Consider the following 12,706-nt stretch of genomic DNA (forward strand, 5'->3'; position numbering starts at 1 on the left):
ACTCACTGTTTTAAGCAACAGAATTGTCACCAGTCGTGTTAACACAGCCTGGCGTCTCGCTTTTATTTTTCCTTTTGTTCCGGGTGATTTTTACTTCTGTGCGTATTTTTTCCTTCACAAATATGCTTGGCACGTGCTTTAGATTTACCCTCCTTCAGTCGTAAGAACGGAGGGCTGAAAGGGGCTGACTTCACAGACAAGGTAAGTGCAGCCCAGAGGGGCTCACGCCCAGGGTAGCAGGGTGCCCCCCCCCACCCCCGCCCTCGCCAAGCTGGGCCCTGCGCCCTGACTGCTCCGCGCCCTGTCCCCACTGGGTGAATGAAATGAAAGCGTGTGACCACCTACCCACACACCTTGGCAGAGGCGCGCTCCACACACGACGGCCCCCACCCAGGCACGTAAGCTTGGTTGCACCTTCTAAGCGATACCCCGGGAAGCAGGAAAAAGTCAGAGAGTCCCCGACTCCAAAGTGGAAACCAATTCTTCGGCTGAAGGCAGGGACGCCAGGGTCATCGCAAGGCTCCAGGTCGTATTCTGAGACACGAAGAGAGGAGACGGAGTAAATGTGTGGGAACTTGGGTAAACACTCAAAACTTACTTACCAAGAATTAAAAAAAAAAAAAACAACGGCTACTATTTAAAAAACCTCACGCATAGTTTTTCAAACTGCTCTGTAGTGGTTATGTGGATTGGTCTTCTTTGTACCCTAAGCTGGTTCGTGATGAACCGCATGAATTCTAGTATTTTTTTAAATAGATGTGTAACATTAAGATAAGGTGAACATTTTACAGCTGTGACGTAAACCCTATGAAATAATTTTCGCGCTGAAGGTCAAGGATGCTTGGAGAATCAAGCCCACTCAATTAAGCATCAGTGAATGACACCTGGGACAGAGCAGACGCTGGGCAGCTGTGTGTGACCGCTGGTGCATCTGGAGCTCTCTCCCACACTGTCCCATTAGCATCTGCAGACACACTACTGTGACGCGCATCGGGAAATGCCACTTTAGTAAAACCTTCTAAAAACGACAGAAGGAAACTGGGCCGGCAGGAGGAAAGGCAGATAGAAAACCATACTGATTTTGTGCACACATCTGAAGAGCCCCCCAGAAGGGAAAACACTTCATTTGCATGATAAAGTTGTTACTTATTTGGACACTTAAAAAATAAACGCCATTGCATTAGTGTCACTGGCAATTGTTTGCGGCCAGGTTTCAAGGCGAAATTCTTGCAAATGAAATTACTCCTCAGCACACCCGAAGAACAAGCTTAGGGCAGCACTGGCTTTGCAATCCCAGGTGTTGTGTTTTGTTTTGTTTTGTTTTGTTTTGTTTTGTTTTGAAAACTGTCTGAGCCTGTGTGACACAGTCTAGGTTAGGTGACTCCTTCTGCAAGCTTTGCGAATCGTTTCCCATCGGTTGTGTGCAAGTGGATTGGTCCAGGTGTTCAAAAACCGCGACCACCTTAATTTTTAACATTTTAAAATATTTTAAAACTGTTGCAAAGCGCGGCCAAGACCCCGGAAAGTGTGCCTTGTTTCTCGCCTGCTTGTCTGTTTAGGGAGTTGGCGGAAGAAGACAATTAGCCCTAGAGCTGGCTTCTGACCTTTGCTAACCAAAAGGCTTATTGTCAGCTCTGCGCTGGGAGTGACAGAATTAAGAAACAGATGTCATGGAAAGGGTGGGAACGACAGACTTCTGAGACATATCTAGGGGGGAGCCCCACAGAGGTGGGGCGCTGCCAGATTCTTCCTGTGGAATGTTCTAGTTGACTTCATGTTGGATCTCGATGGAAGTTGAGAGCAAAGACAGTGACATTCTCATGGTGCCCGAACTGAGACCCAGCAGGAAAGAAGGTACAGAGGAATTAGGCATTAGTGTTAGGAAAATTTAAGTCTTTGTTCCACAGAGCGGCCAATCTCATGATTACCCCTGATTACGGGCAAATTTCCAAGAAATCAAGTTGTCTGAGCTCGTCCCAAGAGCTCCACTAATGCAGTGAAATGCCAAGAAAAATCAACAAAGTCAGGTAAAGATAAGTGGCACTGGTTATAATTATGGGGCGTATAAAATAGTTCAGAGCATCTTAAAATCCCTAAGAAATCTTTTTCTTTAAGACAGTTATTTCAACGCATATATCGCTAAGGACCATGCGATATTGAGTGATTATTAACTTCCTACTGCGTAGAAGACACAGGAATACACCTGCTGCTGATGGAAAGGCGGAAGGTACAGAAACCCCTTTCCTAAGAGTTTTAGCCTTAGAACAGAAGATGAGATAAATACCCAAATATTGTGATGGCGAATCTCGTACGTGGCATCAGAAGTTGCTAAGGAACTTATGGGAGGTCCAAGGGGAAGAAATCCCTCCTGATTACGGGACTCAGGAACTACCTAATGAAAACTGCATTAGCTCTGGGCTGGGCGGAGCGGAGTGGAGGAGCACTGTCCTTTCCAAAGCATCACACACAGAAGTGCAAAAACACCCTTGTGTCCACCCATCAGGATCTTAGAGCAGGAGCGCCCTTCTGTGGGCTGAGGCTGTGTTAGTGCAGGGCCCTGACCACGGTCACTGAGCATCGCTTATGTGATTAAATGCATCTCATAAACACTTGGCTAATTTTTAAGTGTGGGTACTTTTTCCGCGTCCACAAAAACACAGTAATACTATTCACAGCACCATTCACAGTAACAGTGTAACCCGGGCAAACAGCAGAAACCCTTCACATATCATGTAGGTGCCATCACTGAAAGTAAAAATGTCACATGATCTTGGAGCCTGGTTTTGTCTGTGTTCATAACTGCATCAAAGTAAATGAAAACTCATCCTCAGTTGCGTGTGTGTGTTTACGCTTCTTCTTTTGTATTGTTTTCACTCTAGAGGAGGTTTTTGAGCCAAGTATTGGCATCCGCTGGAAGGCAGGCACCAAAATAATCACATGATGGCTTCTCCTGAGAATGTCTCCCAATGGGGACACTTTCCTTGAGATTTTGATACAACTGATGAGAAGTGAGTGAGAAGGGCTTTTCAGGAGAACTTAGTGATATTAGCAATTTCTCAGGGATGAGAATTTGCAAAGTGCCATTTTGAGGATGCCGGGCAGAGGTCCTAGCGTCTTTCTTCAAGGAGGCTCGGCCCCCTTGGCTCACCAGCTAATGCTCACAACTGCTGGGACATTAACCTGTAATCACGCACGCACAGGCACACGCATACGCTCACACACACAGTGCTATTATTGCCAGAGAAGAGACACGTTAGAGGAGAACGACGTACCTGAGAACGTGATGTTGAAGCCCTCGTAGGAAATGGAAAAGTCTGAGATGAACCGAAGCTGGGCAGTGAAGTTTCCAAACAAACCCGCCTTAATAGTGTGAGGCAGTACAGAGCCAGTGAGTCTGGCCACGGGCTCGGTGAAACTCCCGTCCTCTGTGATCAGTAAATAGTCGTGGGAGCTTTCTAGGTGGAAGGTGTGGAATATCATCTGAACTCCTAAGAAGCCGAAAAAGGGGGGGGGGGAGGGGAGGGAGAGATATCAGAGTTAACAGCTAAGGAAAAATCATTTCTTCTGGGCTTAGAGACATCAAACTCTTGAATCAAAAAAACAAATCTTAATAAGCAAACTTTTAAGTTTCAAAGGAAAATACAGAGAATGGCTAGAAAGAGTGGACTTAGAAATGAAGAGGGGATAAACGGTAGAAATAAATGCTTAAGGATATGGAAGTATAGGCACAGGTGTAGATTAGACATGGGCTTATGGGTGTAGACACAGACACAGGTGCAGACAGATGCAAACACAGACACAAACACACAGACAGACACAGATATACAAGTACAACATGGCAGGCATTTACAGTAAACTGCATGTAGGAATGGTGACGAGCATTTATCCCAGAGGAGAGAAGGACCAGATAACTTTTTCATTTCCATTTAACAAATATCTTCTAGGAAACCTTAGGTTGGAGGTCTAGCCATATAAACGTAGGGCCGAGGGGAGAATTCATTGAAATTATAGATTTATGTGCCTTCTAGGCATCTGTTCTCACGTTAACCATACCGACAAAGGATCAGTGGATTCTTATAGGAAAACGAGTAACATTAACTACAAACAGCTCCTTTTAAATAAAAATACTCATTTTTATAGTGACAAACTCGGTCACTCACAATTTGTTTCTGCTTTATTCTTGATTTCCTTCAAGGAAATTCTGAACATGCATTCATGATACCTATGAGCATAGCGTAATATAGGGCACATAATCAAAAATGTCAATTTAGCAGCAACAGAGTCCAAATTAAGTGTAAGACAGTTTGTCTCCATGAGATTGATGTGATCAAAATTTCATATTATCTCCTTAAAAATGACAAGTGTTGTCATACAGAAAACACCCAGGTACAGTCCTAAATCCAGTGTTTATGAACTACATTTCTCACACAAATTACAAATCTTCCTGGCTTTTAGCATGCTTATCTATAAAATGAGGATAATTAAATCTGCTCCAGAAATCATCACTGGATTGTGTGAAGATAAATGACTCACGTATAAGAATACTGAGTAAACTTAGAAAATAAGGCAAGTACAAAATTTATCCTAGATGTATCATGGAGATGAAGTTTGGATACTTTACTTCCTTTGACTTCATCAATATTTGTGTTTTCTCCGACGCATGCCTCTTTTCCTTGCCAGCACACCTACTTTCCAAACACACGTTGACCTGTATCAATCTAAGTTACCCGATAGAAAGCAGTACAGGGAATCTACTCCTACTGTAGCATCAATGATTCCAGACCACTCTTCTTCTAAAATCATACATAACATCAAAATTTATGGTTAAAATAGTATGTGAAGAAATCACGTAGCTTACTTGTTCACACATGCATACCTTCTTCTAACCACTCTGTACATATAAAATCCATGTAATATTCTTACCCTTCCCGTGAGACACTTCAATGGTCCAAGTACAGTTCAGCGAGTTTGGGTAAAAATCCGGAAACCCTGGGGAAAGGACGGTTCCACTCTTCCCATGGATGTAGCCTCCACAGAGGGCTTTAAATAATAAGGAATATTTATCGCTGTAGTAAATTTTTGCGATGATTGCTAGAATAAAATACTTTTAAAGTGATATTTACTTTGCACAAGGACTAAAAGTGCGTCAAATATCACCTCTATGAAAAATAAAACAAAACTGCAACTTTACCTGCAATTAGCTATGTCATAGAAAGGCGTCCTAAACAGTACAAAACCCAAAAAATAACACAGGGTCAGTATGGCCACAAGAGTGGGATTTTGTGGGTGACTTACCTGGCCGGGGGATCCCCAGATTTGTGGTCAAAGGTTGTTCTGGGTGTATCTGGCACGACGCAGGATGAGATTAACATTTCAACAGGTGGCCTGAGCAAAGCCCACTGCCCTCCCTAATGTGGGTGGGCCTTAGCCAATCAATGGAAGGCTCCAACAGAACAAAAGGGTGATTCTTCCACAAATAAGGTGAAACTCCCTTTGTCTGACTGCCTTTGAACAGATAATCTCATCAGTTTATTTATTTATTTTTTTCCTACCTTTGGACTCTTTCTGAGTCTCAAGACTGACAGCCTCCAGCCTAGAATTCACACCATCCTCTCTCCTGTGTTTCCAGCTGTCCACTGCAAGTCTTGGGACTGGACAGCCTCCACAACATATAAACCAATTCCTTATAATAAATCCCTCTCCTCCCTCTCTCCCTTTCTCTCTCCCTCTCCCTCCCTTTCTCTCTCCTTCTCTTTCTCTCTCTCTCTGCGCGCGCGCGCGCGCGCACACACACACACACACCCTACTGGTTCTTTTTCTCTAGACAACCCTGACTTGCACAATTACAGCTTCAGAAATGGTGCAGGTTTGCATTTTTTTAGAGTTGACGGTCTTAGTTGTTCTTCAGTGGATTTAAATCCTCAACAAGATGACCTGTTCAATGTGTCTTAGAGACTAATTTCTTTAATCTTTTTTTTTGATTATTATTTTCGAAAGAGAGATTGAGAGAGAGAGAGAGAGCGAGAGCAAGTGCACAGGCGCTTGTGGGAGGGGCAGAGAGAAGGAGAAAGAGATTCTTAAGCAGGCTCCATACCCGATGCGGGGCTTGATCCCAGGACCCTGGAATCACAACCTGAGCTGAAATCAAGAGTCGTTAGCTCAACCGACTGAGCCAATCAGGCACCCTGAGACTCATTTCTGAATAAAGATAAAGGTTATATGCAATCATGTGAATAAGAAAGTAGAGACATTGAGGGAATCGATGGAATAGGGAAGTTTCAGTTCTCAATCTGTTACCATGTGCTCTCCACGCACACACGTAACCAAGCTTCCTTTTTGGAACTCGGTAAGATTATCATTAAATGACTGATACCTGAAGTAATGTTCTCCTATTAGAATGAACATCCTGAACTGTGTCTCATAAAGCTAGTTCCATAAAGTAACAGCTGCGGAAGAATTAGCGAGTTTGTGAAGGATGCGATCTTCGTATCATGCTCATGCATCATGTGCTTTAAGGGAACAGATAATCTCTTTGGAAATGTAAACCACATGGGAAGAGTTACATAAAAATCAGCAAAACAGAAACTTCTTGAGTGAGTTCTAGCCAATTTTAACGGTGGAGGATTGTCACGTCTTAAAATTAGGTTGACTCCATCTCGTTACGAAACAGGTAGTGTTGGTATAACATTTGGAATTAATTTGTTCCACAAAGGGCCAGACACTGCCCTCAGCCCTGGAAATGGTGAACAAAATAGACAAAAGTCCTTGCCCTCAGAGAGTCACCACTGCGTTGAAGGAGAGAGACTATTTCTGCAATAATGTAAAGAGCAGATGATACATGATGTTGGGAAATGCTAAGCACCAGGGGAGAAAATGAAGAGGGAGAGAAGGCCAGGGAATTCTCTGCACTGTGTGGGGTTGGGGGCCACCTGTGCAGGTGGGCAGGGAAGCGTACTTGGGAGGTGGCCCATGCAGAGACCCTGGAGACCAAGGAGGGAGCGGCTGGAGACCTGGAAGAACTTGTGTGCAGAGACCAGCACGGGGACCAGGCCTGAGTGGGGCTGTGGGCGGGACGTGCCCCAGGGCAGCTGGGAGGGAGGGGGCTGGAGAAGCCAGGACGAACAGTATCTAGAGGGTGCGGGCCTTGCCACTTGTCTGAGTGAGGTGTAGGGCCCTGGAGGCTCCTGTGGGGCAGGACAGGCGCTAACTGGGCCTTTTTCCAGGGCGCTGGGCGAGAATGGCGTGAGGCGGGCAGAGGGTCCAGCGGGTAGGACACGACGGCAGACGTCGAAGAAAGTGGGGAGGACCTCGCCACGGTTTCAAGGCAGAGCCACTGGGCTTTTTGCATGAATGGGATGTGGACGCCATGACAAAAAAACAAAAAAATTAAAAATTAAAAGAGCGTGAAGGAACTGAAGGGTGCGGCAGACTCTGGGGTGTAGACCAGCTCAGTCTCAGGTCCCCGAAGCTGGATGCCTACTGCACATCCACGCAGAACATCTGTCGTGGCAGCTGGACTCACAAGTCCCCCCAGGGGATGGGAGCAAGAAAAGGAGCCGTGGAGACCACCCTCCCAATGGATGCGGATGAAGAAGCCAAACCCGCTCTCTCCAGGGCTGACCAGCCCAGGGAGGTGAGAAGCTTCAACAAAGGACATGAGAAAGGTAGCCGTGGCCTGGGACAAGACCGGGGACAGGATGCAGCCTCGAGCATAGCAGCTACCTATTAGCAACTTTCTATGTGTCTGTGATTGGATCAGGGTAGATCGGGACGTTAGCTTCTCAAATATTTACCGAGGATGGAAGCATAACGAGTGGAAACCATTTGATGTCAAGTTGAGGTATCACATAGGCAGTTATTCGTAGTAATCTTTACCTTAAAACCTGCACATGCTGGAGAAAACGGATAAAAATAATCTATATCCAGCTACACTTAAGACACTATAAAATTCATCAATCTCTGTTTCACCCTCTGTCTTCATGCCATCAGGATAAAATGGTGGGTCGTATACTGGGAGAAGCTTGGGAGGAGAGACATCTGACCACTGATGTTTCCATCAGTTCAACACCGAACTCACAAAGCACGAACCCACACCATCGAGGCGCCGTTTAGGAGCAAGGTAAGAAAGAAAGATACCGATGAAGTAAATCAGTAAATCTGCGGCTCGTTTTGATTCATGTATGTGCAAATGCAACACAGTCTTCATGCATTATGAAGAGTTTTGAATAGAAATAATTTCATCCAAAAAGCGTCCTTTTTTGTTTTTTTTTTTTTCCTTCTTTTTTTAGGGAAAGGAGATTTGAGGTACACAATTGTACTGGTATTCCCGCCTGACACCGAAGAGGGAAGAGAGTGAAAATAAGGGAACTGCTTTCGTTTTTACTGTCCACATGGGCCTCTGGCCACATCCTCACAGACAAGTCTCCATTCCCTTAGAAGCGCCACAGGGAGCGGGGCATGTAGTCTGAATGACAATAATCTGTTTCTTCCTACAGTGCACAGTCTTTTCCGGTAGTTACAAAAAGCACAGTAAACCTTTACTTTTGCTATCCTTAGGGCCATAATTTCTTGAATTTCACTTTTCTATTTACGTCACCTACCCGCCGTCAGAGACCCAGAGACATTACACCGGCAACCTCTCGGGAAAACGGAGACGTACAGAAAGGAGGAAAGACAAGAGAGATGAACTATACGCAGTCTTTCCCAGACATGTCTCGAGTTCTGCCTCTGGCTCTACTTTAATCCCTTCATCCACCCACACCTCCATCCGAAATGACTTACTGAGGAATTTACTGGTATTTTCCAGGCCCACGCAAGCTCTTGGGTGCACAGCAATGAGTAACACAGACAAAACACTCTTCCAAAGTTCGCATTCCAGTGGGCCAGGAAAATAACTTGTGGAGGTGACTAATCAGGACTAAGAACAAGGGTCTGAACACGTTCTCGGAACTCACAGGCGGTCTAGGGAATTAGAGCACGGTGGGGTGGGCTGGGGGGCTGCCGAGTCCATCTGCGCAGGTGTCCAGGCCAACGGGATGTGGACCGTTGAGTGGGTGATACGAGGACGGAGGGGGCACGGGCGGTCTGAGTGGACCCCGTGTTCACAGACTGCCCTGTGACAGGCTGCCAGCTGCCAGTGTCCTGGAGAGTCTTGGGGGTCTAGGGGTGTCCTTGCGAAGCCCCCAGACCACCCATGGACCCTGCGGGTGTCCACTTCCTGTCGCCGGACCCTGCCCAGAGGCCTGTGATGTGTCCCAGTGTGCGGACACGAGCTCGTAGAGCCCAAACCCCGGCTTCAGTGTTCACTTCTCCGTGTCTCCTCTGTCTGGACCAGAGGCAGGCCAGAGGAATCGGAGCGGACGGCCTCTCCTCGCTCCCCTGAAAATACCCTTTGTTTCCACAGCACCGACTCTGAGGACCAACCTGCTGGCTCCCAAAATCATGTCTGAAACACTGGCTTCCTTCTCAGGCCATGGCTGAGTTTCCCACTGCCGGCGAAGGCCCTTGGAATGTAACCTCCGGGGCCCTGTCTTCACAGCCACTTTCTGTTTCTCACCTCTCACGCTTGGTGAAACTGGAGTGTTTCAGGCCTTCTTTGTGTGATTTATGTCCCAGCTCCTGCCTTCCTGTCTCTTCCTCAGAGAGATTAACATGTGAAAGCACACAGTATTCCGTCTGCTTTGTCCCTCTTTTCTTATTTTCCGTTTTCCTTGTTCGCTTTAAACTACTAATAAAGTTCTATCTGAAGCAAAAATTTAATGGGGTGACATTCTATTTCCAATTATCCGTGGCCTCTCCATGTCCTACAGAGTTATTAAGTTTACTCATTCGCTCACTCATTTGTTCTACCATTCATTCACGTATTTATACTGAATCTTTTATCTAAAATAAATAAATCTTACGTGGAAACCCTACCAATAAAAGGGGGAATAATTTAGAGCTGTTCAGTTAAAGCAGGGGGTGTATTTCAAGCCCTGCCATCATCCTCAGTTTTTTCTCAAAGAAGGCTGGAGTCCCACTCTGGGACCATGGCGCCCCGTGGTTTCAAGTCTTGCCAAGGAAACAGGGTTTGTCCCCCAGGACTAGTGTGAAAGGGCTCTGAATGACCTTCAGTCTCCCATCCACCCAGAGCAAACGACTCCCTATCCCCCAAATCCCTTAGCCCGCTGACACTTTCATGCCTGGACTCCTAGCATTCCTTCACTTACAATTCTTCCTCTCAACAGTATCTTGAAAGATGCATCTCGAATCCTGCCTCCCAAGACTTCCAAGATTCCAAATTGTAACTTATCTTTTTCATCTCTCTATTCTCAAAACACTTTTCCTGTGCCTCATAAAGCACTTCTTTCACTGGGTGATTTAAAAAATAAGTCTTTCCCTTCTCTATGCTACAAGATCACGAACTTTCAGCTGTGTAGCTACAAATACAGTAGTTTTCCAATAGATGCTTGTGGAAAGAGTCCAGAGCGTACAAAAATAATTATTCAGTGAAGAAAGTTTTCCAAAATTTTTCTAGCACTTGTCTTTCAACAAATAAGAAGGAGGCAGTTTATTTGAATGTTCACGTTATCTCTTTAAAATGTGAGTATGCTAACGCATAAACGGTAAAAGTGAAATGAAGCAAAATGCTATGCAGATGAAAGAGATACTGATAGAATGTATCTTCTTTTGATGGTGATATAAAATATTGTAATTAATTCTGATTTCTTCTTCCATTCTCAGAGCTATGAATCTTTAAAGGTTTAAATATCCTATTGATGTATCATTTGTCACAATAAAAACCCAGGGGGGTTAAGAGATTGCTTAAGATTTGAAAATGCAACAAGAGCGGGTCTTACGGTTAAATGAAAACAATCAACCATGACGGACTAAAACTCTTATATCAAACTCTACAATCTCCCCAGGTTTTCAGATTTATTAATAGCCATTTATCATAAATTTATTATTATCTGAAAGAGTTTTCAGTGAAACCAAAGCAAAGCAAACAGTTTATGTTACAAATTCCTTTTAGAAGGGTTAAATTTCAAATGTACACAGACTTCAGTGGGGAGAAAGGAAAAGAGACACAACACATAAATCGAATGTACTTTCTTTTCTGTGGAAAAGGCCAAATGCATGCTGTCATTTCTACAGCATGTCAGCTACCTTTAAGGACTCGAGACCCTTCTCTGCCCATCCTCCCTTCGTTTCTCTCAGAGAATTTCCCACTGACCATTTTGTTCATGTTCCATTCACTCTATGTCCCCAAACCTCCAGGAATCTGCAGAACGTGCCAGGTCAGCCCCAGTGTGTTCGTTTTCTCTGCCTCGGTGCCTCTGCACGGGCTGGCCACTTTGGGAAATTCGACTCATCACTGAAATCCAGGCTCAAGTGCTGTATTTTAGGTGAGACCCTCAATGCCTATCACTATGACCTTAAAAGAAAACTAAGGAGCAGCACCTGGGTGGCTCAGTCAGTTCAGTTCCCGACTCTTTGAGTTCGGCTCAGGTCATGAGCTCATGGTTCCGGAGTATGAGCCCCACATCAGGCTATGTGTTTTCAGGGCAGGGCCTGCTTGGGAATCTCTCTCTCTCTCCGTCTCTCTCTGCCTCTCCCCTGCTCATGCATGCTTTCTCTTTGTCCTTCAAACTGAATAAACTTAAAAAAAAATACAACTGAGAAAACTATTAAATAATTAAGTGTATGTATGATATATGCACATGCTATGGTCTGAATGTTTGTGTATCGCCATAACTCATGTTGACTCCCTAATGGCCAACGTGATGGCGTTAAGAAGGGAGGGCCTTGAGGTGTGGGTATGTCACAAGGGCTGATTATGGCCTTTATAGGCCATAGAAGGGGCCCCACAGAGCTCCCTTGCCCCCTCCTCCCTGAGATGAAACGGGGAGAACACAGACATGTGCAGCCTAGAACGGTGGCCTCACAAGAACTGGATCGTGTTGTCCCTCGAACTTGGACCCCATCCTCCGGAACAGTGAGAAACACATGCCTGCTGTAGAGAAGCCACCGTGTCTGGTTTTATTTTGTTATAGCAGGCTGCGTGGGTTACCACAGTGTATCCGGCTACCTGGGATTATACGTTTTAAAGTTAAAGTCTATGGCACTGCACACAAGGAGAAACGGATGTTAGAAAAGTTAATGCTGGTGACCTGGCGTGATTCGGTTGAGTGCATCCTGGTCTTGGAGGAGGGGTGGATTCGGGGAACGCAACACGAAGGGACGTGGGAGTTGGGGGGGGGTGACTACTGCATGGGCTTGGTTGAGGGGACGAGGACAGACGTGCCTGGGTTGTCTACTGGGCAGAGGAGAAAGTCATCTTGGTCAGATACTAAAATATTTAAACGAACTAAGTTACTACCACTGTTCAATCAAGAATACATGGAGAGTGTCGTTGTCCTCTCTTGGGTAAGTGTCTACTCTCACTAGTACCTTATGGTGGCCTTTTCTACCAGATCCAGAGTCTAGTTAGTTAGACGACTGTTGTGTATTTTCCTGTGAAGAGCTGGGCACTTTCATCAACACAACTGATTGTGTATTTTTTAAAAAAATTTTTTTAACGTTTATTTATTTTTGAGACAGGGAGAGACAGAGCATGAACGGGGGAGGGTCAGAGAGAGGGAGACACAGAATCTAAAGCAGGCTCCAGGCTCTGATCTGTCAGCACAGAGCCCAACGCGGGGCTCGAACTCACGGACCGCGAGATCAT

The 12,706-nt window shown here is 45.4% G+C and overlaps 1 protein-coding gene across 1 annotated transcript in view; it reads right to left on the bottom strand.

Annotated features, from left to right (window-relative positions):
• The window catches only part of CSMD1 (CUB and Sushi multiple domains 1), a 398,630-nt gene that overhangs the window by 358,947 nt on the left and 26,977 nt on the right, over nt 1-12,706 (bottom strand). Inside the window, exons 8-10 of the mRNA XM_032593032.1 lie at nt 4,924-5,040; nt 3,273-3,488; nt 346-534 (exon numbers count right to left, since the gene is read on the bottom strand). Coding sequence (XP_032448923.1) covers nt 346-534; nt 3,273-3,488; nt 4,924-5,040 — 522 coding nt within the window. The remainder of the gene's footprint in view (nt 1-345; nt 535-3,272; nt 3,489-4,923; nt 5,041-12,706) is intronic.

Source organism: Lynx canadensis, chromosome B1 (assembly GCF_007474595.2).
Source record: "Lynx canadensis isolate LIC74 chromosome B1, mLynCan4.pri.v2, whole genome shotgun sequence".
Lineage (NCBI taxonomy): Eukaryota > Metazoa > Chordata > Mammalia > Carnivora > Felidae > Lynx > Lynx canadensis.